The sequence below is a fragment of the Sciurus carolinensis genome, chromosome 11 (assembly GCF_902686445.1).
Source record: "Sciurus carolinensis chromosome 11, mSciCar1.2, whole genome shotgun sequence".
NCBI lineage: Eukaryota > Metazoa > Chordata > Mammalia > Rodentia > Sciuridae > Sciurus > Sciurus carolinensis.
In genome coordinates, this window is record NC_062223.1 from 66,538,707 (window position 1) to 66,566,345 (window position 27,639).

Here is a 27,639-nt window from a genome sequence, read left to right on the forward strand (position 1 = left end):
CTTCACAGAAGAAGATGTACAAGCAATCAACAGATATATGAAAAAATGTTCAACATCTCTAGTAATAAGGGAAATGCAAATCAAAACTACCCTAAGATTCCATCTCACCCCAATTAGAATGGCTATTATCAAGCATACAAGCAACAATAGGTGTTGGCGAGGATGTGGGGAAAAAGATACACTCATACATTGCTGGTAGGGTTGCAAATTAGTGCAACCACTCTGGAAAGCAGTATGGAGATTCCTCAGAAAGCTTGGAATGGAAACACCATTTGACCCAGCTATCCCACTCCTTGGCCTATACCCAAAGGACTTACAATCAGCATACTACAGAGATACAGCCACATCAATGTTCATAGCTGCTCAGTTCACAATAGCCAGATTGTGGAACCAACCTAGATGTCCTTCAATTGATGAATGGATAAAGAAACTGTGGTATATATATATACAATGGAATATTACTTAGCCATAAAGAATGATAAAATTATGGCATTTGCAGGCAAATGGATGAAATTGGAGAATATCATGCTAAGTGAGATTAGCCAATCTCAAAAAACCAAAGGATGAATGATCTCGCTGGTAAGTGGATGATGACATATAATGGGGGGTGGGAGGTGTTAGCGTTAGGGTTAGGGTTAGGGTTAGGGAGGGGGGCAAGAATGGAGGAAGGAAGGACTGTATAGAGGGAAAAGAGGGGTGGGTGGGGTGGGGGGTAAGGGGGAAAAATGGCAGAATGAATCAAACAACATTGCCATGTGTAAATTTATGATTACACAAATGGTATGCCTTTACTCCATGTACAGAAATCGAAAGTATCCTGTTTGTTTACAATAAAAAAAAATTTTTTTGACTATGTCATGTTACCTGGTCATTAAACAAGATTTTGGCCTGTATTCCTCATTAAAGTAAAACTGAAATCTTGGTCTTTGTGACCAGTTTATTATAAATTTCTCCATCAGGAATTCCAAGGAAGTATATTTTATCTAATCAAAAATCTGGTGAATCTTTTTAAGATCTTACAGCTTATCAAACAATATTAATGTAATGTTTTAGAAAAATTATTTCAGGTTTTATTTATTATTTTTTTTTACTAATTTTATCAAGTAGCAAAAAGAAACTTTAAAAGAGTTCATTGACTATGGTGGTTCACAAAAATTTATATTCTTAAATTTATGAGAACCAAATTTTAAGATGATTAACCTTGTTAAAGAATAAACATGAAGTTTATTTGGTTTCCCTATCTATTGCAAAAGTTTACACTCATCTCCTTTCCTTGAAATACAAAGATTAGCTTAATAGTATTTCTCATAATTTTTACATTTTAAAGTCAGTCCTAAATGTTCTTAATTTTATAAGTAAAGTCAAATAAAGTAATTTAATAGTCGGAATATGAGTTGATTGTTTTGGGAATAAATGAGCAGAAACATTTCTCAGTTCCAATGATAGTATTCCCAGTTTATGATGATTAATTCATTAATTCTAACTGTATTAGATATTAATCAGAGTAAAAGATGTTTTAAAGAAAGTATCAGTAAGAATTATTGAAATTAAAGATGCCAAAAATTAAAAGTATCAATAAATTACCATAGTATATCTTTCTGATGTTATAAAATCTGTTGCAAATTAATCTGTTTCATCAACTAATAATGTCAAAATAGGCAAGGACTTTTAGTTCGATTTGTGTTGCATAAAAATTTAGAGTTTAGATTCATATTTTTAAAAGGCACATAATGACTAAAATTAGTAAAACTGTAAGAACTGGTAAGTATATATTGCAATTCAAGCCAGTCACAGTACAAAGCATACTGTTTTTTTTTAAACTTGACCTCTGACTTCCCTAACTGTTGAATTTCTCTTTTTTACTTTGTCCCTACTTCAGACTGTTCTGATTGATTTTTTAAGTTCCAATTTAATGCTGTGGGCCTCACTGAATGCCCTTCTCAGAGTTTCTCTGACATTTTAACTATAAATTCCAATTGTTGCAATATCATTGTGCACCAAAGCTGTTATTTCACCTGTGTTGCTCTTATCATTTAAGCAAGACTAAATTTCCTGAGAGAAGGGGCTGCACCCTTTCCTTCTGTGACACCCACTCTGTGGTCAACCATGTAGTAAAGTTCAGTAAATTAACACATAATAATATATTACTATTTACTTTTTAAAAACTTTAATCTTTTATTATTAAATAATGCAAATGTAAATATTTTAGAAAATTATTTTTCCCTGGATGCATATATATTTTATGTGGTACATATCAACTATAATTCCATGACCCAAAGGGATTGGGCCTGAAGTAAAACTTTTCAGACCTTTTTCCTTTCATGTTCAAAGGATAAACACATTTCATTCAAATTTACATACACATTTCTATATAGGTGATCCTTTTAAAAATTCTGTTTATATATTGATAAGTTATCATGCCAGTATATTTATGATTACCTTTAAAATGTTTTTCAGTCATTATTTCTATACAATTTCAACTTGCTATCCTATTTTTTTTTTACACAATATTTTTCTTTATTTATTTTTATGTGGTGCTGAGGATCCAACCCAGTGCCTTGCACATTCAATGAAAGGGCTCAACCAATGAGCCATAGCCCCAGCCCCTCCTATTTTTATGTAATAGAAAAAGCACTGGTTAAGAAAGGAATACAGCTCATAGTTTTTGGAACTGTTAACATATGCAAGATATACATTGCCTCTTGGTTACTCCCTATTTTCTACTTCCATCCCCTTTCCTAATGTTACTTATCTAGTTTTCCTAGTCTCAATAAATGGCATTACTATTGATTCAGGTGTTAAAAACTTAGAGTTATTCCTTATCCTTGCTTTCTTTAATGAGAAAATTCTGTCATTCTAGCCATGAGAAAATTATGTCAACTCTACTTCCAAAACAATTTCTCAGTCATCTTTTTCCTCTCTGTCCCTCCCTGTTAGTACTGTACCACATATCTAGCCTAAACTACCAGATAGACTTCTAACCAGGCTATTTCTGCTTTTGCCTCCTTACAAGCCGTTCTCCATTTAGCATCAAAGTCAATCTTTTAAAGGCAAAATTGAGATCACCCTGCTTTCTTAAAATTGTTCAACAGATTCCCATGATATTTAGGTGGGGGTGGGGGGGCACCCAAACACCTTACTTTGGTCTCAAGGCCCTAAATAATCTGATCTCTGTGTACCACTCCAACTACTTCTGCTATAGTTTTCCCCCTAGCTACCTAGATTTCATACATCGGACTACTTTTCTGTTTCTTAAACTATAACGTGCTCTTTCCTCGTATGGGCTTTTTGCATTTGCCTGTTTATCCATCTGAATGTCTGACTAGCTGCTTTGGTTTTTTTTTCCAGATATTATTTCCATCATCACCTCGGAGAGATTCTCTGATCTTCCGAGCTTCATTATTTCTCTCCCACCTCTCTTTTCTTCTTTTTCATCTTCATATAAGATACACAAACAAATTATTTTGTTTGTGTACTTGTCTTTTCATTGAGTGTGCCCCACTAGAATGTTCTGTTGCTGCTGTGATTGTTTGTTTGTACTAGGGATTGAACCCAGAGGCACTTTATCACCAAGCCACATCCCTAGCCATTTTATGTTTTTATTTTTCATTTTTAAATTTTGAGACAGGGTCTCACTAAATTGCTTAAGCTCTTGCTTAGTTGCTGAGGCTGGCCTGGAACTTGTGATCCTCCTGCCTTGGCTTTCAGTTTTGCTGAGATTACAGGCATGTGCTACCACACCCTATATTCTTTAAAATTTTAAGACTGTCTCTAAATGACTTTCTTTACCTATTCAGGTTTCAGAAAAGACCCAAACATTGAATTTTGGTTTTTGTTTTTTGTTTTTTTGTTTGTTTTTCCTCTTAACCATTCTCCCTTAGGGGCATAGACCTGGGTCACAGAATAGTCAACATTCTGGATTTGGCTGATATTTGCCTTTAATCTGCACCTCTAATCCCCCTAGTTACTACAAAATAGTAATGGGATCTAAAATCTTTATTAGATTCAGATTTGATTTTTTTATAGTTGGAATACTTCAAAGATTATGCTGTGCTTCCTATTGTATTACATCAAGAGGAACATAATTTCTGGCTGTTCTGCTTTTATTGGTGGCTAAGATTAATTAATGGGTCTGTTGTAGTGCCAGCCTTATATTAATGATTTTAATACGTATTGATCATTTCCTGTATCCATTAGCTCATCAGAAATTATAAAAAGATAATTTTATAATTATATTATTCCTTCTGCATTTATTAATAGAAATTCATCTATGAAATAGAACTCTCTCTCATCAACCACAGTTTTATAGAAAAGACAATAAACTTGTTCACTTTTTTTAAAACTCTCAGAATAGTAAATTAGTGTCCTAGCAGTCTTCAACAGTGACTGTTTAAAATTATCAATTTGAATATTTGATGTCTTATACATTTGATGAGTTTCTGTCAGCTATGGTGCTTATTCATTTCAATGATGTCTTTCTTTGGCAGATTGTTAACTTTTTGACTTGAGATGAACACTGTAGAACTTATTTTGTACGTTTTCTGACACAGATATGGAATGTAATTTCTCTAAAAGGTCCTGGTTTTATTTACTAAGAAACAGTATTTAATAAAGTTTGGATTGTATAAACGAATTAACTATTCTCATTGTCCTTTATATTCTCGTATTAGTGCAATGTAGTGATTCAAAAAACATCATCCCTGGATTAATAACTTCAGTATCACCAAGGAGCTTCTTAGAATAAATTCTCATCTCAGCCCCAACCTCCGATTTACCACATGAGAAATTGTGGGTGAAACCCAGAAATCAGTTTTTAGAATCCTCCCCTGATCTTGTTACACACTAAAGTTTGAGAACCTCTGGTCAAGAGTTGAAGTTCCTCTAGAGAATATTATCCTAAGCAAAATAAGCCAATCCCAAAGAACCAGAGACCAAATGTTTTCTCTGATACGTAGATGCTAATTCACAATAGGGGGCAGGGATAGAGGTATTTTGGACAGAAGGGAGTGAAGGGAGGAGAATGGACAGGGGGGTAGGAATGATAGTAGAATGAATCAGATATTATTACTCTGTGTACATATATGATTACATGACCTGTGTAACTCTACATACTGTAGAACCAGACAAATGAGAAGTTATACTCCATTTATGTATGATATGTCAAAAAGCATTCTATTGTAACTAATTAGAACAAATAAAAAAATATTTTAAAAAAGAGTAGATGTTCCTAACTTGTCTGGTGAGAATGGAGAACAGGCATGCCAACATAACTTCTTAAGGCAGGTGCATAGTTCCCTGGCTTATAGTACCTTGTCTTTTCAAATCTTGCCTTACTTTGTGAAATATGAGAATTAATAGAAGTGGGACAGTCTGATTCTAAAACAAGCATTGTATATGCCCGTGCTCATAGGATGTAGAACATATGAACATATACATACTTGTTTCACACATTTTGTATACTGGACTAGTGTAAGACAGCCTTTTTCAGTATGTGTTCCAGAGGGCAATGTCTGGAATAAAGAGGAAAAATACTATATGCTATACCTCCTTTCTTTGGAATTACACAAATTATATTTGCATATCATAGTCTGAGAAATCCTGTAGTAAAAAAAACTTTTTTTATAAAACTATGTTGACTTTATTATTTCCAAAATTTGGGGGATAAGTAATGTCTATCAGCTTCCAGGAGAAAACACTTCAGAAAATGCTGCCTTGTAAGTATTAAAAACACCACCAGCAGCAGCAAAAGCAACTTATGGACTATGTGCCACTAACATAGAAAACTTTATGGGTGAATAAAAAATTGCCCTATAATTGAATTTGCCCTGCCTTCTGACTACTGTATAGCCCAGGTGCTAATGCTCTTGAAGGTGCATATCTGTAGTATATTTTCTTTGCTAGAGGTAAACTCAATTTTGAACTAAAAGCTAGTGGCTTGATTTATCTGAAGACTTGTTAACCTAAAACTTACATTCTTTATGAAATCTTTATTTTGTAGACCAGTGCAAAGATAAACCACATTTTCTCATGTGACCATGCTAATGTGATTGAAAGATTAGTTGGCAAGAAATGAGGGAGCTTTTCCAGGGGAATTTTAGACCATCAGGAATTTTGTAACTACTGAAACTCCTTTATTTCCAATTCTGGAAAATTTAAAAGTCCTTAAATTGTTTTACTGAGGCAACTCTCCATAATAAATTATATTTCAAAAAGGAAATTTAGAACTGAATTTTTTTTTAATTTCAGAATTCCTTTTGTCCTTTTCTCAAAAACTAAATGCTTAATGAAATGTCATAGGAAGATTTTTAGTATGAAAAGGTAATTGTTGAAATAGAGTATAATATAGAAGATGTTGGGTGCAACAATTCTTGTAAGAATAGAAGGGACAGGACTTGGTAGCTGGTTTAAGGTAAAAATCAAGCATTAGAATGCAGTGATCATGAGGTTGTTCAACCTGAATGATAGATAAGATAAACTTCCTTAAAGCTAGTGCCTGTCTGCTAGAAAAAAATCATCACATAAAAACACCCTCTAGTACTTTTTAGCTTTTTATTTCAAATATGTTTTAAAGTAACAGCATTTTGGGGACAGAGCAATATGGTGTGTACTCATTTAGCTCATATTATTGGAAGCACTAGGACTATCAACTATACCTAAATGAACTACACAGAAGCTGAGAATGTCACTAGCAGTTGTAGTTCATTGTAATAATTGATAGACAAAGACACTACAAATGAGCAAGATATTGCATGTAGTTATATTTGGATAAGAGATAAAATGACCTATAAATCAACGTGAAATAGTTCAGTAAACAGCATGTAAATTTGTACCTTAATTTGGGCCTACTAAAAGCCAAGAATAATCTTAGAAGAAGGCTTTATAAATATTGTTCAACTAGATAATATATGTAAAAATGGTTTATACTATAAAATATTAAATTTCAAAGCATTATCTTAACATTTCTTAAATTCATAGACTGTGTCTTGAATTTCCTACTTATTTTTAAGTTTCTCACATATTTTCCATGTGAAAATCTGCCATTGTAAAACATATATCAAATTAAGCCAGTATCATTATGTACACACAACTGTAGAAGTGACAGTAGTACCTTTATATGATAAATCCTTTCTGGAAAATTTTGATATGAAACATCACCTTGTCATCCCCTGGAACAAACTTTATTTTATCTAACAACTTTTTGGGTTGTTTCTTTTATCACAACACTGTGATTTTGCTTTGAAAAGTAGGAGCATGAATTTTTCTCTTAAACTTGAGATACTATATTCTTATAGGAGAGTTATTAGAAATAAAAATAACATTTTAGGATTTACAAGTGAAACTCAACATCTGTAATAAAAAGTAATATAAAAGTGAAATTGTTTTTAGTTAACACTGAGTTACTATGTATTGAACCTTTTTCCTTTCTTGTTAATAACTATTCCTTTTAGTGGAATGTTTAAAGAGCAGGTTTAAGAAATGTCAAATAGGGGAGGGAGTGGGGAAAGGAAAAGTGGAGGAATGAGACAAACATCATTATCCTGTGTACATGTACGATTACACAAATGGTGTGACTCTACATTGTGTACAACCAGAGAAATGAACAGTTGTACCTCATTTGTGTACCTCATTTAAAAAAATTAAAGAAATGACAAATGCATTCTATTTTATGTTTTGGTCAAAGTAGGCTAATGGTTATTCATCTGAAATGTTTATCTACTCTTCGGGCTGTCTTTTAATGGTACTCTAGGGCATTTATCAGTCTCATAAAAATGTGGGTAGATTTTTCTCTTCCAGGAATTTCAGTCATCCTTTTGTCATGTTGAGTTCATTAGTAATCCTTGAAGAATATGATTCATTAAGTGTGGAAATCTTTGGTTAATTCATACTCATCACATTTTTATTATTTCTAAGGATTCCAGAAAACAACCAACCTAATTTTAGTTTTTGCTTTGTAACAAATGAACATCTTTCAAGAGCAAATGGATCTTAAATTTCTCTTCAGATATGTATATTCCTTGTACAGTGAAGTCTTGGTCATGTTGTATTCTAATCAAACTAAACAGATTCTAAAAGAAATTGAAAGTATAGTTCTTGACCTCAGTGAGTAAAGAGGCCCTTGGTAAAATACCCAGAGAACCATTCCAAGAAAATTATTCCTACATTTATGCACTGAACAAATAGTAAGTATCAACTGTGTACCCAACTGCTATTTTAGAAAGTAGGAAGTCACTATTGAACAAAACAGATAGAAGTCCTATCTTTTAGGGAACACATTCTATGGGGGAAACAGACAAACCAAAGCCCAAGATAAATAAAATGGATAATATGTTGGTTAGTGATAAGTACCATGGAGAAAAATAAAGAAGGAAAATGGGCTACTAGAGTGGTAGGGCATTGCATTTTCCAGTAGAGTGGTCAGTATCAGAGCAGGACATGTTTCGATGAAGGAGATGAGGGACATAGCCATTGGAATATCTGTGAAAAGAGTATTCAGGCAAAGAACAAGCAAGTCCAAAAACATGTAGATGGGTGCATACCTGGTGTGTTTGAAGGCAGCAAGGAAACAAAGTAGAGTTAACGAAGAATAAAGGAAATGAAGGAAAGCTGTTACAATAATCCAGGCAAAATATAATGGTGGCTCCCAGTATTGTGGCAGCAATGGAGGTGGTGAGAAATCAGGATTTCTTGACATTTGGATGTGGTCTATGAAAGAGAGAAATCAGGACTTTCGGTTTGCCTAGTAAAAAAATGAAATTGCCATTAATTCATACAGACAGCTGCAACTTCAACCATAGATTGAAGCTATGTTTGCATATGTTTGTGATGTCTGTTAGTCATTAACTGGAAATGTCAAGCAGGCAGCTGGATATAGCATTCTGTGGCATTTTGGGGAAAGGTTGGCAGAAGAAATATGTATAAGCAAGTCTGATATATTGGTGAACCATGCTGAAAAGTAAGAGAAAGAAAAAATTTAGGAAAGAAAGGCTTCAGGGAGGAAAGTAAGCTTTCAGATGGGCCACTGATTGGTCTAAATGAATGAAAAGGAAATTTGGTTTAGGAAAAATGTCCTAGAATCTTAGAACATCTAGTACTAAATTTGAATCCCTCATTGCCTTGCTCCTTATGTTTCATAAAACTTTCAGTGTCGTAGTATTATTGAACAATAGGTACACAGCAAATATTTGTTGACTCAAAAATGAGAGTAATATTTTCCCAAGTCTATTGATCAGTATTTAGTCATTGAAACTGAAGGGAATTTTTTCGTTTATTGATGGATTTTTGTTTTTCAGTACTGGACAATGAACCCAGGGCTTTATGTGCAAGGGATGTAAACACGCCTACCACTGAACTACATTCCTATCTGGAAACAGATTTGTTGTTGTTATTGTTGTTTAATTGTTGTTTAAGACTTTCTTTTTTAATGAGTTAAAATCTACCTGTGATTTACCATTTTAGCCATTTATAAACTTGCATTTCTATTGAATTAAGTACATTCTGAAACTTATTTTGTGCATAAACATGTTCTTTCATCTCAAAATATTAATATTGTTGCTTATGTGCAAAAGCAGTTTAGAGCTGATTGCTCTTTACTTCCAAGAGAATTGAACACTGTATAATTCAGGGTCAACCTGAAAAATAAAAGTGAAATTGAGTGCCTTAGTCCTAAAACAGGTTTTTTTCTTCTCTTGAAAACTGACTTCCTATTTATGCGAAAGTCATTTTTAATTGTTTGGGTACTACTAAAAATAATTTCAACATGCCATATTCAACTTTGACCACTGACATTTGATAAAGAAAATGCTGAAAAGTCATTGCACACACCTATAGTCCCAGCTACTAGGGAGGCTGAGGTAGGAGAAGAAAGAAAGGAAGAAAGAAAGCGAGGGGGGGTGGAGGGAAGGGAAGGAGGGAAGAAGAGGGGGAGTGGGAGGAAGGAAGGAAGAAAAGAAAGAAAAAGAAAAGGAGGGAGGGAGGGAAGAAATCAGGGGGGAGGGAGGGAGGATAAGATGCTCAGGATTGGGGTGGAATATGTATCTGGAGCTTTTCAAAAATGAAATAACTGTCCCTTCACAATTTCTTTGTAAATTATATTTTGTAATTAATTTTAGATTTTTATAAATTATTTGGAAGGTGTATACACATCTATCTTTTGTGAATAAGGAACTTAGAAGAAGATCTACAAGCAATCAACAGATATATGAAAAAATGTTCAACATCTCTAGTAATAAGAGAAATGCAAATCAAAACTACCCTAAGATTCCATCTCACCCCAATTAGAATGGCGATTATCAAGAACACAAGCAACAATAGGTGTTGGAGAGGATGTGGGGAAAAAGGTACACTCATACATTGCTGGTGGGGTTGCAAATTAGTGCAGTCACTCTGGAAAGCAGTGTGGAGATTCCTCAGAAAGCTTGGAATGGACCCACCATTTGACCCAGCTATCCCACTCCTTGGCCTATATCCAAAGGACTTAAAATCAGCATACTACAGAGATACAGCCACATCAATGTTCATTGCTGCTCAATTCACCATAGCCAGATTGTGGAACCAACCTAGATGCCCTTCAGTTGATGAATGGATAAAGAAACAGTGGTATATATATAAATGGAATATTACTTAGCCATAAAGAATGATAAAATTATGGCATTTGCAGGCAAGTGGATGAAATTGGAGAATATCACACTAAGTGAGATAAGCCAATCTCAAAAAACCAAAGGAAGAATGATCTCGCTGATAAGTGGATGATGACACATAATGGGGAGTGGGAGGGGTTAGTGTTAGGGTTAGAGTTAGGGTTAGGGAGGGGAGCAAGAATGGAGGAAGGAAGGACTGTATAGAGGGGAAAGAGGTGTGGGAGGGGTGGGGGGAAGGGAAAAAATAGCAGAATGAATCAAACAACATTACCCTATGTAAATTTATGATTACACAAATGGTATGCCTTTACGCCATGTACAAAACAGAGAAACAACATGTATCCCATTTGTTTACAATAAAAAAAAAATAATGAACTTAGGAAATTCTGTTGATTGTCTATCTATCTGTGTTGCTTTTTTTAGGGAACAAAGAAGGAAGAGATTGAAGGTGAAGAGGAAGTATCTGGTTTAATTCAACCTGCAGAAGTATTTGCTCCCAAAAGCCTGGTGTTGGTATCCAGATTAGATTATCCAGAAATTTTTAGGGTAAAGAACACCTAATTATTGTTATTAATTTGTATCATTGAGTAAATCTGTTTTGAATAAACCATGGCAATAAGTTCTTTTATCAAAATACTGCTGGTTTGATTTAGTGATTCACCAATAAAATATAGAGTAAGCAGAATAAGTAAGTTCATGTTGGATAGAAGGAATACCTGAGTATTCTCAGGATGTAGTGTTTGTTTTAAAACAGGTTCCACATTAATCAAAGTCAAACTGTAGAAATCCTAAAGAAATAAAATACATTAATAATTTAACAACCTTGTATATGTTCATTCAGTTTATGAGAAGTTGAATTGAAATAAATAAAATTACTTGAGATTTGTTAATTTTGATCATACTGCCAGTGCATCTTTAAAATATTGTTTCCAGAATTTTTACTCAGAATTTTCATATGTAAGAAAAAAATTTAATCTTTGATAAATATGTACAGTAATATGTAACTTAAAAAACTCTTCCAGAAAGTGAGATTATATATTCTATAAAAATTAACTTAGTGTTAAGGTTTCAGTGACAATAAATAACTCCTAATTTGTGACTAATTTTTCAGTCACACATTTTAGTAAACTGAACGAGTCATTAAGATTGCATTTTATCTTTCATTTTACCACCTACCTTCTGCCGAACTCAAAGTATTAATTAGTATCTTGGCTATTTTGCTACCCTTTGTTGTAATTAACATGTTTAATTTTCCATTGCATAAATGCTCTGGATTTATAATAAACACAAAACAAGATAAAATCTCTAAATTTTTACTTGAAATTTGGAGTTTCACAAAGTAAGTTGAAACAACATGATAAAACAGTATGGCAAAAACAGTGTTAGCCCTGCAAATTGTCTAGAAGAGTTATCTGAATATAGATAAGACACTTGTTTTTTAAATTGGGGCTTTCTGCTTTCTATAAACTCATGCCAGAAGCTCATTTGGAGGTTCTGGTCCTAGAGGAAAATTTAATAAACTTTAATTACATTTGCTGCTTAAAATTTATTTCATGTTCATTGTAGAATATACCTTACTTGGTTTAAAGAGAAATTTTCATCGAAGCTAATGTCACGACTATTTTTAGAATTTTTTTCATGATGTAACTACATGCATCTTTCCTTTGCAGGCTTGCCTGGGTTTGATCTATACTGTATATGTGGATAGTCTGAACGTCTCCTTGGAAAGTCTTATTGCAAACCTTTGTGCCTGCCTTGTCCCAGCGGCTGGAGGGTCTCAGGTAAATAGAATAGAAGGGAGATGGAGACTGTTCCTCTTCCCCTCCAGTTAATTTAATTTATGAAGAAAGGGAAAGAAAGAATTCTTTAAATGTTTTTGTTTTAAAGAGCATCCTAGTTTAGTTAAGCATTGTCCCTATGGTCTGCCTCTTAGACACTCAAGATTCTTTTCTTAGGCCATGAGGTTAATTTTAACACAAGATTCACCTTTCACATAGCATAATTATAAGTCATATTTTGTGTAACTTGAATTCTAGTTTATATTTTTGGGGGCATATGCTTTTCAGACTGAACTTTTAAATGTGCTCTTTCTACCTTTCTTACTCTTGTGTATAACTCATTAACTTAATGTTTAAGTGACAGTCTTTGTAATATTGTAACTACTTCTGAATAGATTCCTTTAATCTGTATGTCTTGATTTTTTTCTGTGTCTCTGAAGTAGAAAAATTAGAATTTTAGCAGCTATGATTTGTTTATTATGTTTGGAATAACCATACCTTTTTTTTTTTTTTTTTGGTAGGTGGTACTGGGACTTGAACCTAGGTGCTTAATCACTGAATCACATCCCCAACTCTTTTTTATTTTGAGACAGGGTCTCCTAAATTGCTTAGAACCTTGCTATGTTACTGAGGCTGGCTTTGAACCTACAATCCTCCTGCCTTAGCCTCCTGAGCCTCTGGGATTATAGGCATGCACCACCAAGCCCAGCAACAACCATACTTTTCAAAGAATAAACCTTGGGTTGTGGAATGTAGCTCAGTGGTAGTGTGTGTTTAGCATACATGAGGCCCTGGGTTCAATCCCCAGAATCCAAACAAAAAGAACAGACTCTTTTCCTTAAACCCTAAGAATGATTCGTTGATCATTTGTTTTTTGTTTCTGCTTATATATTATTGTGAAAACCTGCTAAAAATCACATTGTTTGTGCTTAATCTGATTAAGATGTTATGTATAGAGAAATTGGAATCCTGTTTCCTTGCCCTGTGACTTTTAATTGTCCTCTATCTTTCCCTGATGTCTTTTGTCTTAAATCGTTACCCTCTCCCCCCCACCCTCCTACTCTCTTCTTCATCTCTGTTATAAGGGCAAAGATTAAATGTGAGTTTGGTCACAAATGGGCCTAAACTTTAAAGAAGCAGAAATGTCTTATGAGCCTTAATTAAAGTTGACTTTAACACTTTTATTTTTTGGTCAGTTATGATTGTCAGTGATTTTTGTGTGTCATTTCTACTAAATTTGAAACTTTTAACAATTTTCTCGTACCATTTTTAGTTGTACGCAAAGTATCTTGAATGTTTTCAGTTATGTTATTGCCTTTTGCATCTATTAATTGACTCTTATGGGACCATTTGCTCTAAAATTGAGCTTAAGAGGAATTTTTATTTTGAGAAAACATCAGAAATCAATTTGTGTATGTGTTTCTCCAATTCTGCAGAAGCTGTTTTCCTTGGGTGCAGGAGATAGACAGTTGATTCAGACTCCTTTGCATGAGAGTCTTCCTGTCACAGGCACTAGTGTGGCTCTTCTGTTCCAGCAGTTAGGTATGTCTTTTCTCCCATTTTCAATATCCTTTTATAGAATCCCATGAGGAAAATATTTAAGCATATATCACCTGGCATTAATCAAGAAAATATAAAACAAACTATTAAATGTCTCCTAGCTTGGGAGTGGGGCAGGAGAAAAGGAGAGGAGAGCTTGCTTCCCAAGTTCTGGTCTTTGAGCAGGCTGCCTGAGGGACTTGTTTCTGGGGCATGGTTTGGATATCTGGGAGCACCTGAGAACAAAGAAGGAGCATAGGGAGATACTTGCCATGACTTGCACAGTTTGGTGCCTTTGTAAGAAGTCACAGGATTTGAGGTTTATCCTTCAGGAAGGAGAGAGACAGGCATATCCAGTGTTCTATATAGAACTATAGAACTAAATAATACAATCAATGATATAGACTTAATGGATATTTACAGAGTTATTTCATCCATCATTGAGTGAGTATACTTCCTTCACAGTAGCTCATGGGTCCTTCTCCAAAATAGACCATATGCTATGCCACAAAGAAGCCATTAGTAAATACAAAAAACAGAGATCCTACCCTGCATCCTATCAGATCATAACGGAATATAATTAGAAATGATCGATAAAATAACAAAAACCACTCATACACCTGGAGACTAAATAATATGCTATTGAATGATGCAATGATAACAGAAGACATCAGGGAAGACATAAAAAAATTCTTAGAGGCAAATGAGAACAATGACACAACATCAAAATCTCTGGAACACTATGAAAGCAGTACTAAGAGGAAAGTTCATTGCATTGAGTTCATACATTAAAAAAATAAAAAGTCAACAACTAAATGACCTAACATTACACCTCAAAGCCCTAGAAAAAGAAAAGATCAACACCAAAATTAGTAGAAGACAGGAAATAATTTAAACCAGAGCTGAAATCAATGAAATCGAAACAAGAGAAACAATTAAAACATTTGACAAAACGAAAAGGTGGTTCTTTGAGAAAGTAAACAAAATTGATAAACCCCTAGCCACACTAACGAACAGGAGAGAGAAAACTCAAATTACTAGAATTTGTGATGAAAAAGGAAAGCTCACGACAGACACCATTGAAATACATAACATAATTAGAAGCTACTTTGAAAATCTATACTCCTACAAAATAGAAAATATCGAAGACATTGACAAATTTTTAGACACATATGATCCTCCCAAACTGAATCAGGAAGACGTACACAATATAAACAGATCAATTTCAAGCACTGAAATAGAAGAAACCATCAAAAGCCTACCAACCAAGAAAAGCCTAGGACCAGATGGATTCTCAGCCGAATTCTACAAAACCTTTGAAGAACAACTAATACCAGTACTCCTCAAGGTATTCCAGGAAATAAAAAAGGAAGGAACCCTTCCAAATTCATTCTATGAGGCTAGTATCACTCTGATACCAAAACCAGACAAAGACACATCAAGGAAAGAAAACTTTAAACCAATATCCCTGATGAACATAGATGTAAAAATTCTTAACAAAATATTGGCAAATTGCATACAAAAATAAATTAAAAAGATAGTGCACCAAGATCAAGTGGGGTTTATCCCAGGGATGCAAGGTTGGTTCAACATCCAGAAATTTATAAGTATAATTCATCACATCAATAGGCTTAAAGTTAAGAATCACATGATTATTTCAATAGATGCTGAGAAAGCCTTTGATAAAATACAGGACCCCAATAGGAATAGTAGGACCATACCTCAACATTGTAAAGGCTATCTATGCTAAGCCCACAGCCAGCATTATTCTTAATGGAGAAAAATTGAAAGCATTCCCTCTAAAAACTGAAACAAGACAGGGATGCCCTCTTTCACCACCTCTATTCAACATCATACTTGAAACACTTGCCAGAGCAATTAGACCAAAGACATTAAAGGGATACAAATGGGAAAAAGAAGAACTAAAGCTGTCACTATTGCTGATGACATGATCCTATATTTAGAAGATTCAAAAAACTCCACTAAAAAACATCTAGAACTATAAATGAATTCAGCAAAGTAGCAGGATATAAAATCAATACACATAAATCTAATGCATTTGTATTCATAAGTGATGAATCCTCTGAAAGAGAAATTAGGAAAACCACTCCATTCACAGTAGCCTCAAAAAAAAAATACTTGGGAATTAATTGAACAAAAGAGGTGAAAGACCTCTACAATGAAAACTACAGAACATTAAAGAAGGAAATTGAAGAAAAACCTTTGAAGATGGAAACATCTCTCATGTTCTTGGATAAGCAAAATTAACATTGTCAAAATGGCGATTCTACCAAAGGTGCTATACAGATTCACTGCAATTCCAATTAAAATACCAATGACATTCCTCATAGAAATAGAGAAAGCAATCATGAACTTCATCTGCAAGAACAAGAGACCTCAAATAGCCAAAACAATCCTGAGTAGAAAAAGTGAAACAGGAGGTATCACAATATCAGACATTAAATTACACTACAGAGCAGTAGTAACCAAAACAGCAAGGTATTGTCACCAAAATAGACAGGCAGATCAGTGGTACAGAATAGAAGACACAGAGACAAAACCACTGTCACCTCATACTAGACAAAGGAGCCAAAAACATATAGTGGAGAAAGATAGCCTCTTCAACAAATGGTGCTGACAAAACTGGAAATCCATATGCAGTAAAATGAAATTAAACCTGTATCTCTCACCATGCACAAAACTCAACTCAAAATGGATCAAGAACCTAGGAATTAGACCAGAGACCCTGCACCAAATAAAAGAAAAATTAGACCCAAATCTTCATCATGTTGACTTAGGACCAGACTTCCTTAACAAGACCCACAAAGAACAAGAAATCAAAGCAAGAATCAATAAATGGGATGGACTCAAACTAAAAAGCTTTCTCTCAGCAAAGGATACAATCAAGAATGTGAAGAGAGAGCCTACAGGTGGGAGAAAATCTTTTCCACATGCACTTCAGATAGAGCCCTTATCTCCAAAATTTATAAAGAGCTTACAAAACTTTATACCAAAAATACAAAGTACCCAATCAATAAATGGACTGAGGAACTAGACACTTTACAGAAGACATACAGGCAATTAATAAATATATGAAAAAGTATCCAATATCTCTAGTAATTAGAGAAATGCAAATTAAAACAACTCTAAGATTTCCTCTTATTCCAATTAGAATGGCTGTTATCAAGAACACAAACAATAATAGATGTTGGCATGGATGTGGGGAAAAAGGCACACTTTTACATTGCTGGTGGAGTTGCAAATTGGTGCAGCCCCTCTGGAAAGCAGTGTGGAGAATCCCCAGAAAACTTGGAATGGATCCACCTTTTGACCCAGTTATTCTACTCCTCGGTTTATACCCAAAGGACTTAAAATCAGCATGCTACAGTAACACAGCCACATCAATGTTTATAGCAGCTCAGTTCACAATAACTAGATTGTAGAATCAACCAAAAAGCCCTTCAACAGATGAATGGATAAAGAAACTGTGATATATATATTCAATGGAATATTATTCAACCATAAAGAAGATTAATATTATGGCATTTGCAAATAAATGAATGGAATTGGAGAATATCATGCTAAGTGAAATAAGCCAAGCCCAAAAAACCAAAGGCCGAATGTTTTCCCTGATAAGTAGAGAATGATATATAATGGGGGTGGGGGGTTGGGGAGGGAGAGAAGAATGGGGGAACTTTAGATTGTATAGAAGGAAATGAGAGGGAGGGGGTATAATAATGGTGGAATGAGATAGACATCATTACCGTATGTACATGTATGATTACACGAATGGTATGAATCTACGTTGTGTACAGCCATAGAAATGAAATTATGTACCCCATTTGTGTACAATGAATCAAAATGCAGTCTGTAAAAAGATAAATTTAAAAAAAGGAATGAAGTATTGGTACCTGTTATCATTTTGATGAATCTCAAAAACATATTAAGTGAAACAAGCCAAATATAAAGTCCACATATTGTGTGATTCTATGTAAAATGTGTAGAATAGGCAAATATGTATAGACAGAAAGTAGAATTGTTGTTACCAGGGGCTGGAAGAAGGAAGCAGTGGGCATAGGATTTCTGTTGGGTAGTGAAATTGTTTTAGGTTAGATACTAATGATGGTTTATAATTTGGTTGGTTTTGTTCCTGAATATGTCCCTTTCTTTCCTTCTTCACTCCCCACTAAGTAGCCATCTTCAAGAGGCTTGATCTAAGCAGTGCATGGTGGCACATGCCTTTAATCGCAGTGGCTCAGGAGGCTAAGGCAGGAGGATTGTGAGTTCAAAGCCAGCCTCAGCAATAGTGAGGTGCTAAGCAACCCAGTGAGACCCTGCCAATGATGAGATGCTAATAAGCAACTCAGTGAAACCCTGTCTCTAAATAAAATACAAAATAGGACTGGGGATATGGCTTAGTGGTTGATTACTCCCAAGTTCAATCCCTGGTACCCGCTCCCCTGCCAAAAAAAAAAAAAAAAAAAAAAAAAAGAGAGAGAGAGAGAGAGAGAGAGAGACTTGATCTAAGATGATAGAATTTGATCTAAGAAGATAGAGTTTGAGCTTCAAAAATTATAATTACAGTTGAAACCCAGCCTATATTTTGAATTGCTTGAATTCTTAATATTGAAAAGTCATCTAAGAATAAGATAGGGAACCAATTTGTTATCTTGAAAATTTATCAATAAAAGAAAAAAGTCTTGGTAACCTAATAGTAGATGAGGGTAATTGTCTCTTTTTAGGTATATTATAATAAACGTATCATCATTTTCAGCCCTCCATAAATAAAGATCTAAGCATCACAAAAAGAAAAATAAACAAATATTAAGTGCCTATTCTTGCTACACACTACATAAGGAATTACCAGAATCCCATGACAAGAAATACAGAACACAGAAGACCACATTGCATTGCACCAAAGAATTATTTATCAAAACTATCATTCAACTGCCCTGGGTTCTTTAACAAACAAATTATAAAGAAAGGAATGGAAGAAGAACCTCTAGACTAAAAGAACTTTAAAAGATATACAGTTAGTGCCTAAGAATGTACTTCTGAATGATAAAACTACATATAGAAAAATTCAGGAAAGTGGTTGAAGTACAAGTCAGTATAGTTACTTATGGCAACAGAGGGGTTATGATTGGGAAGCAGCAAAAGAGGCTTTTGGGGTTGGTGACAAAATTCTCCATCTTGATATAGGTAGTGTTTGTAATTAATTCATTCAGTCATTAATTTGGTGTGGTTTTCTATATCTGTGTTTTATTTTAGATCAAAAAAAATTTAACTGTAAAACTGTGTGACTTTTTTTAATTAAGAAAAACTTAAAAAATAAAATGGTTTGGCTATTATGGATTGTGCTGCCATAAAGGTTGATGTGGCTGCATCACTATAGCACGCGGATTTAAAATCTTTTGGACATATACTGAGGAGTGGAATAGCTGGTTCATATATGGTGGTTTCATTCTTAGTTTTTTTAGGAATCTCTATACTGCTTTACAGAGTGGTTGTACTAATTTGCACTTTTACCAACAACAAATGAGTGTACCTTTTCCCCCACATCTTCACCAACATTTTATTTATATTCTTGATAATTGCCATTCTGACTAGAGAACTAGAGTGAGATGAAATCTCAATATAGTTTTGATTTTCATTTCCCTGATCCCTAGAGATGTTGAACATTGTTTCATATATTTGTTGACCATTTGTATAACCTATCTAGGTGCTCTTTGACAGGAGAATGGATAAAGAAAATATGGTACGTGCACATGATTGAGTATGACTCAGCCATAAGGAAGAATGACATTATGGCATTTGCCAGTAAATGGATGGAACTGTAGACTCTCATGTTTAGTGAAATGAGCCAGTCCCAAAAATGAAACGTCAAATGTTTTCTCTGTTATGCGGAAGCTAATCTAACATAAGTTGGTGAGGGAATTAAAAAATATAATGGCTTCAGATTTTATCCTTCTCACATTACAGAAATTCTAGAGGTAGACAGTCCAGGGCTGGTATATTTTGGTTCCTGGGTATCTTTAAAGGTGGTGTGGAAATTCTATCTTGTGATTCCACCTGTTTTTCTGTAAGAAGTTTTCCCTAATGAGATTATGAGCTTCAAAAGCTACTGTCTTATTGTGTGTCCTCTCTGGTACATTGCCTCAGGCACAAAAGTTATCAATATTTATTGAGTAAATTGAATGAACATACTCACCATGAAAAATGGTAATCATATCTCATTGTAAGATTTTTGGAGTCTGGGAATGTAGCTCAGTTGTAGAGTATTTGCCTAGTATACACACAGCTCCGGGTTCAGTCCCAAGTACTGCCCCCACAAAAAAAAAATTGGAACACAAATGAGGGTGCCAGAATACAAGATGATGTTCATTTGAAGATCAAATTTAGTTATTTTACTCTCTAGTATTTTGAACTTAATTATCTTTTAAGTGTATATTCTAAATTCTTTTTTAGGGAAAGACTAGGAAAAAGGTAAGGAAGGAAGACAGAAAGATGCATCACTATATGCAGAGTTGTATTTTCCAAAGCATGTGGTAATGCAATTCTAAGTCATTCTCTTATCACTGTTTTTGGTTGAACTGTTCATTGTTGAAGGCCAATATTAGACCATTATCAGAGTCCACCTCCTGGGTTTAGGGTAGAGTGGTGGTGGTGGATTTTACCACGCACAGAAAGGAAGTAGATAAGACTACAAGATTCTTTTGTAGCCTTGACTAGTTTTCCCATGAAAGATCTAAATGTAATAATAGCACTTCCTTTGTTCTTTCCTCTTAGAATTATTATGATAGTGATTTGTTTTTCACAGTTTGAAAGGTTTTTGTGTTTGCCTGAAATAGTTATATGGGCTACTACAAATCAGAGCCCTACCCCCCATAATTTTCTGTTGATCTTCTTCATCGCTTATCATCTTATTTTCTTGTTGATGCCTGTGTGAAGTATTTTCGATTGCCTGAAGATTTATGTTTTAAGTACAGTAAACAGTATTTGTATGTTATTAAGGTTGTATTCACAGTAATTGGTTTTTATAGCCCCTCTAATACTTTAATCCATACCCATTTAACTTCAGTATCCCTACCCAATATAAATAATTTTGTAAGATTATCTTGATACCTTATGTCATGTCTGTTCATCTATAATTTGGATTTTAGTTGCAAACACACTAGTTTTAGAATACTTATTCCCTACTTTTCACAGTATACTCTTTATTAGATGTTTTTAAAATCACTGGCAAAAAATGGTCTAGGCTTCAACTCTGTTTCCATAGTTGCACCATATTAGTCTTTGTACCATCTATGTTGATCCTTTTGTGTATGCAATATATTCCTTTTGTGTAGCCATATTTAATTTTAGCCAGTTTTTCATCAGCTACCATTGGGTCAGTATTTTTCCACTAATTCTCTGTGATATTAAATCATATTATTTTGAAGTTATTAAACAGCCTGAAGTAGGGTTTTTTTTTCATTTTTATCTTCAAACATTATTCCTATTTCATACATAAAAATCCTTAAAATATTGATTGTAGCAGTACCTTTCTATTCAAAAAGTTATTTCTGCTTTTAAAAATTTTAATGGAAAATCTTTGGTATTTTCACATTTGTCTTCCTCTGGAAAAACTTCTATATAATACTATGTAATTATTTAAGTGATATGAACTTATGTAGGAACATTAAAAAATATGTACCTATGGAACTAGAGTTGTACCTCAGTGGTAGAACACTCACCTAGCACATGTGAGGCTCTGGGTTCAATTCTCAGCACTACATAAAAATAAATAAATTAAATAAAGGTATTATGTTCATCTATAACTAAGAAAAATATTTTTAAAATATGTACCTAAAATAGAAAGATAAACAGATGCTAGAAGTAAGCATGAAGGCTTAGAATATCAAAAACTATTTACCTTAAAAGTAGTACCTTTTTGAGAAGCATAAGTTGATTGGTAAGTTTCTGAACCATGTGATTAATGTATCAATTGTAGAATGTTTTTTATCCTTTTTTCATTAAGGAGTCAAAATCTAATGCCTAGACCATGAGTCTATGTTTTCTCAATTTTCTCAGCTTGTTCAGATAACTTTATTGCTTGTTTTAGTCTTATTTTCATTTATAATGGGCAAAAGTGGAGTAGCCATTCTCTTAATATTTTATGGTTATGAAAAGATAGTTTGAGAATTTGACTGCACAAGAATTTAGACTATCACTATGAATGGGATATTGTGCCCTGGGGGAAAAGACGGAAGTAGGAAATTTGGTTTACTCTATCTATGATTAATTATTTTTTGACAGCTTGAAAATCAACTAATGTTCTTTGGGGATTTGAAACAAATTAAATCTCTTTGCTAGCCCACTGTGGAGCACTTTTTTTTTGAAGAAACTGCTTACTGTGTATACTCTATAGGCCTAGGGATCTCTAAAGAAAACTGTTTAATTTAATTTCATAGAATAAACAGCACAAAGTCTCTGTTGAAGTTCCCTTGTTATATGATGACAGAAGTATATTTTTTACAAAGCCATTCCCATGCACCAGGTCCTGTTCTAGTTACTAGGAATACAAGTATGAACAAATCATAGCACTTATTCCAGATGTACTTTTAGCCTAGTGGAGAAGCAAGTAGGTTTTTTAAATTATAGTATGTTACAATTATTGCAATAATAGAGAAACTAACAGCAGAACTCTTACTAGTTATAAAAGTGTAAGAAGAGTATCCCAAAAGGAAAAATATATGCAAAAGTGCAGGAAGTAATGAAAAGCCTTTAATGGAATAAGGTTTATTGAAGTCTGTCCATCTAGCCATAGGAAGTAGAATGTTATTAAGAAACTGATTGAGGGCTGGGGTTGTGACTCAGTGGCACCGTGCTTGCCTAGATCACGTGAGTCATGGGTTTGATCCTCAGCACCACATAAAAATAAAGGTATTGTGTCCACCTACAAGTAAAAATTATATCTAAAAAAAAAGAAAGAAACTGATTGTTTGGCTAGGAAAGTAGCTTAGTGGTAGAGTGCTTTCCTAGCATGTGCCATGGGCTTGGGTTCAATCCCATTACTAGAAAGGAAAAAGGCAAAAAAAAAAAAAAAAAAAAAGCTCCTGCTTCAAATTTCTTTATATTTATCCCTAGAATTTAGCAGTTGATGATATATCTCAGTAGTCTAGTATGATTTAATAATGGAGGGAGGAAGGGAAGGGAAGAAGAAAGGAAGATGTTTTAATTGAAAATTATTTCTGCACAGAACAGTACCCTCTTATTCAATCCTTGCATAATTCTCCAATTAGTCTATTTTTTCCTTCTCTAGTATTTGCTACTCTATTCCTCAGGCTCCTTTGCTTCCTGATTCTTAAATTTAGAATTAAAATGAGATTTTAAAACCTGGTTAATCAGAACAGGCACAGACTCAGAATCTGGGCAATCTGGTATGAGTTAGCCTAGACCCAGAAACAAAAGGAGTTACTGTGTATAAGAAAGAAGTAAATGTACTATACCTGTTTTACAGTTTTGGTTGAGGTATTCTTTTAAAGATTGCTGTTTGGAAAATATTTTAGATTTGGATTCTTTGTGACCATATATATTTAGTAATTGACTGACGCCGTCCAGCGGTGTTGATTTGGCGCGGGGGACAAACGAGTAGTGAGGCTCTTGAATTTGGAATGGTTCGTTGTTGAATCAGGAAACCCGGGAACCCTGGCTCTCGAACCTGGAACTTGGGACCTCCAACCTGGAACTCGAACTCGAACTCCGAACTCCGGCGCTGGAGGAGAGCCGGCTTATATCCCCTCCAGGAGGTGAAGGGTAGGGCTGACACCAATTATGGGAAGACTAGGCAAGGAGCTAGCTGCCCAATCATGGCAAAGGTCAAAACGAGCAGGCATGATCAAGAGCACTTGGGAACACTCGTGCACATGTTGTGTGCGTGGACTTAATTGAATACGACCAATGATAAATCACCTGGGTGTGCTTATGTTAATCAACCTCCTCAATGCCGATGTGACCAAAACAACTTCTGGCTAGCAGGCGCCATCTTGGCGAGTCCGAATGGCATAGCCCCCAACAATTGACTTCTTATATTTAAAGTTCTCACATTGCTAAGCTATATTTATATGTACATTATATATATATATTTTTGTGTGTGTGTGTGTGGTACTGAGGCTTGAACGCAGGGGTGCTCTACCATTGAGCTATATCCCCAGCCCTTTTTAATTTTTTTTTTTTATTTTTGAGACAGAGTCTCAAATTTGTAATCCTCCTGCCTCAGCTTTCTGAGTAGCTGAGATTAGGCATGCATCACCATGCCCAGCACACATAGTTAATTCATGTCACAATTCAGCCTATATTTATAACCACTAAACAATACCTTCTTCTGGTTGCTCAGTTCAGCTACACTTCTTAACTTTTTTTTTTTTTTTAAACTTAGATTTGCCATATCTAACATATGTGGAAATAGCAGGCTAATTTTTTTTAGATGTTGATAAACCTTTATTTTATTCATTTATTTATATGTGGTGCCTAGAATTGAACCCAGTGCCTCATACATGCTAGGCAAGCACTCTACCACTGAGCCACAACCCCAGCTCTAGCAGGCTAAATTTATAACAAATAGTAAGTATTGCCTCTTAGAAATAATTATGAAAGTATATTTAAATCTTTAGTTGATCTGTGAATGCCAGGATATTTTTATTTTTGTTCACTGCTATATTCTAGGATCTGGCATGTACTAGATGTTCAATAGATACTGGTTGAATGAAGGAGAAAACTTCTTTTTTATCGCTGTATTAAGCCATGATCAGCAAGTACTATACTGTTTTCTCTGCCATGGATTAACCAAAAAGAAGTATTACAAACTGTACAAGGCCTTCTGAAATATATCCTGTGTTGAAAGCAAGGTCTTTTCTTCCTCACTTCACCCATTTGAATGCTGAAACAGTGTTCTATGTGTGCAACGTATAATTATTATGCAGTGAAGAGGAGAATTCTGGAGAAAAGGTGATTTTTTCCCCTCCTTTCAAAACAGGAAATAAATACATTGGTTAATATTCAAGGCAATGAATTTTAGCACTATAACCTTCAAGAAAATTGAATTCAGGAAGCAATTTTTCAGAATGTTTTACTATTTGAGCAATCAACAGGATGTGTATGTGCTATTGTAGTGAAATCTGTAGTAATTATCACTGGATTGTTTTTCATTTTGTCTCCTCTGCTGTTACTGTGCAGCTCTGAATAGATGGCTACTGAAGACTAGAAAACAATTCAAGGTTATAGAGAAAACTGATTATGACAAGATATTCAAAGAAATTGAATTTCTAGTTAACTGTCACTATAAACACAGTAACAGACACTGCTACTTGGGAATAAAAACCAAATTTCTTAAAATTTCAGAGTACTGATTTTATAAAATTTTAATCATGTGACATTTCAGAATACAGAATTTATATAATAACTCAGGCATGGGGGAATTCATAGGTATTACACTATTAATTTTTCATTTAAGCACTAGAATATTCACCCTAATGCATTTTTAAATTGACATTTATCCTATCTTAGTAAGTATAGTATATTTTTCCCTTCAATAATATAAACTAATTATTATTACTACTCTAATTAGGATAGATTCCCTTACAAGTGCATGCCTGCCTTATTCACAGTTTTGTTGATACTAAATGATATTAAGAATTTTATTTTCTGATGAACTAGATGTGATTGGGTTATTTTTGTGTGTGAGGGGAGAACAGAGTTCAGATAGGAACACATTCCTCCCTAAAGTCTTCATGAAGAAAAGTCTAGATACTGCTTATGGCATACAAATTCCTTATGAACTTGTCCTTGGCAGAATTACTTGTAAATCTGTTAGGGCCTTTTATTCCCACAGTCTTCTCTTTCCTTACACATGGTCTTTTGTTAGCCCTGAATGCTTTGCCCTTCTTGTCCACCTAACTAATGTTTATTCTTCAAAATCTAGCTCAAGGGTCAAGTTGCTTTAGGTTGATGCCACCTCAGGTAGACCCAGTATCTTCACAAGGGTCCTTCAAAGATGGAAAGAGAGGGGCATAGAAATCAGTGTCAGAATCAAATGATGTGAGAAAACTCAATTAGCCATTGTCAACTTTGAAGATGGCAGGTAGTCACATGGTGAGGAATGGGAAAGGCCAGAAAAAGCTAGAAAATTCAGAACTTAAAGCTGTTTTAAGTCATCAAGTCTGTGGTTATTATTACAACAGGCATAAGAATCTAATACATCCACAGACGTTTATAAATATAAATTTTTTTGAATAGCTTAACTCATAAGAAATTACTAAATTATTAGAGTCCCCACATATACTTACCACCTTCCCCCAGCAATAGTTTACATAATCATTACATTATAAAAAACAGAAATTGACATTTGGTAGGTTACTTTGAATTCAGGAAGGGAGTGACACTTTTCTGAGTTTACCTGTATGTATATTTTAACTTCTGGAAGCATGTTTTATGTCTTACATAACCAGAAACAAAATTAAATCAATCTAATAAATGGGAAGAAAGGAGAAAGAAAATACTATCTTGAAACTAAAAACATATGGAAACAAACTCTACTGTCATGCAAGTGACTGACATAACCATACTGAAGAGTAGGAAAAAACTAATCAAAGTAATTTATAAACACAGTGTATTAGTTACCTTGTATTACTACATTTGATCAGTGGTCAGCAAATTATGGCCAACTCTTTTTGTACAGCTCATGAACTAAAGATGGTTCTTTAGTCTTCTAAAGGATTAAAAGAAAAAAAAAAGGTATGCCAGCAATGAGCAATCTGAAAAGGAAATTAAGACAATTCCAATTATAGTATATCCCAAAGAGTAAAATAACCTGGGAATAAGTTTAACCAAGGGTGTGAAAAACTTGTACATTGGAAACTACAAGACATTGTAATAACAAAATTCCAAAGAACTATTTTGTAGAAATGGGAAAAGATAATCCTCAGATTTCTATGGAAAATTCAAAGTTCCCTTAATAGCCAGTGTTGAAAAATAACAGTTTGAGGACTCACTCTTCCTGATTTCAAAATTGATTTTCACAAGGTGTCAAAACCACTAAATGGGAAAAAAATAGTTTCTTCAACAAATGATAATGGAAAAATTGTACCTTTACCTTATACCATATACAAAAATTGACTCAAAATGAATCACTGACCTAAATATAAGACTTCTTAAAACCATAAACTTTTAGAGGAAAACACAAAAGTAAATCTTCATGATCTTGAATTAACAATTTATTCTTAGGTATGACATGAGAAACAAAAGAAAATAGAAAAAATATATCTCACCAAAAATAAAAATTTCTGTGCATCAAATGATATTATTAAGAAAAAAAAGCAACCTTTAAAGTTTAAGTTAGATCTGAAGAAGGCGTAGTATGCAGAATATGTAATTCAATAACAGAAATATTTTAAAAATTGAAAATTGAACAAGGGACTTGGATAGATATTTCTCCAAAGAAGATATGCAAATGCAACAATCACATGAAAAGATGCTCAATATACTTAGTTATTAGGAAAATGCAAATCAAAACCACAATGAGAAGGTTGGGGATGTAGCTCAGTGGTCGAACCTCTTGCCCAGCATGCATAGGGCCCTGAGGCCCAATTCCCAGCACTGCAAAAAGAATTACAACAAGCAACAACAAATGAACCACAATAAGATAC

At 34.1% G+C, this 27,639-nt stretch overlaps 1 protein-coding gene across 2 annotated transcripts in view; it reads left to right on the plus strand.

Moving 5' to 3' along the window:
• Sbf2 (SET binding factor 2) overlaps positions 1-27,639 on the plus strand; it is a 456,025-nt gene that overhangs the window by 205,953 nt on the left and 222,433 nt on the right. For both annotated transcript variants that reach the window (XM_047516120.1, XM_047516121.1), the window contains exons 4-6: positions 11,061-11,183; positions 12,308-12,418; positions 13,852-13,957. In XM_047516120.1, the coding sequence (XP_047372076.1) occupies positions 11,061-11,183; positions 12,308-12,418; positions 13,852-13,957 (340 nt within the window). The remainder of the gene's footprint in view (positions 1-11,060; positions 11,184-12,307; positions 12,419-13,851; positions 13,958-27,639) is intronic.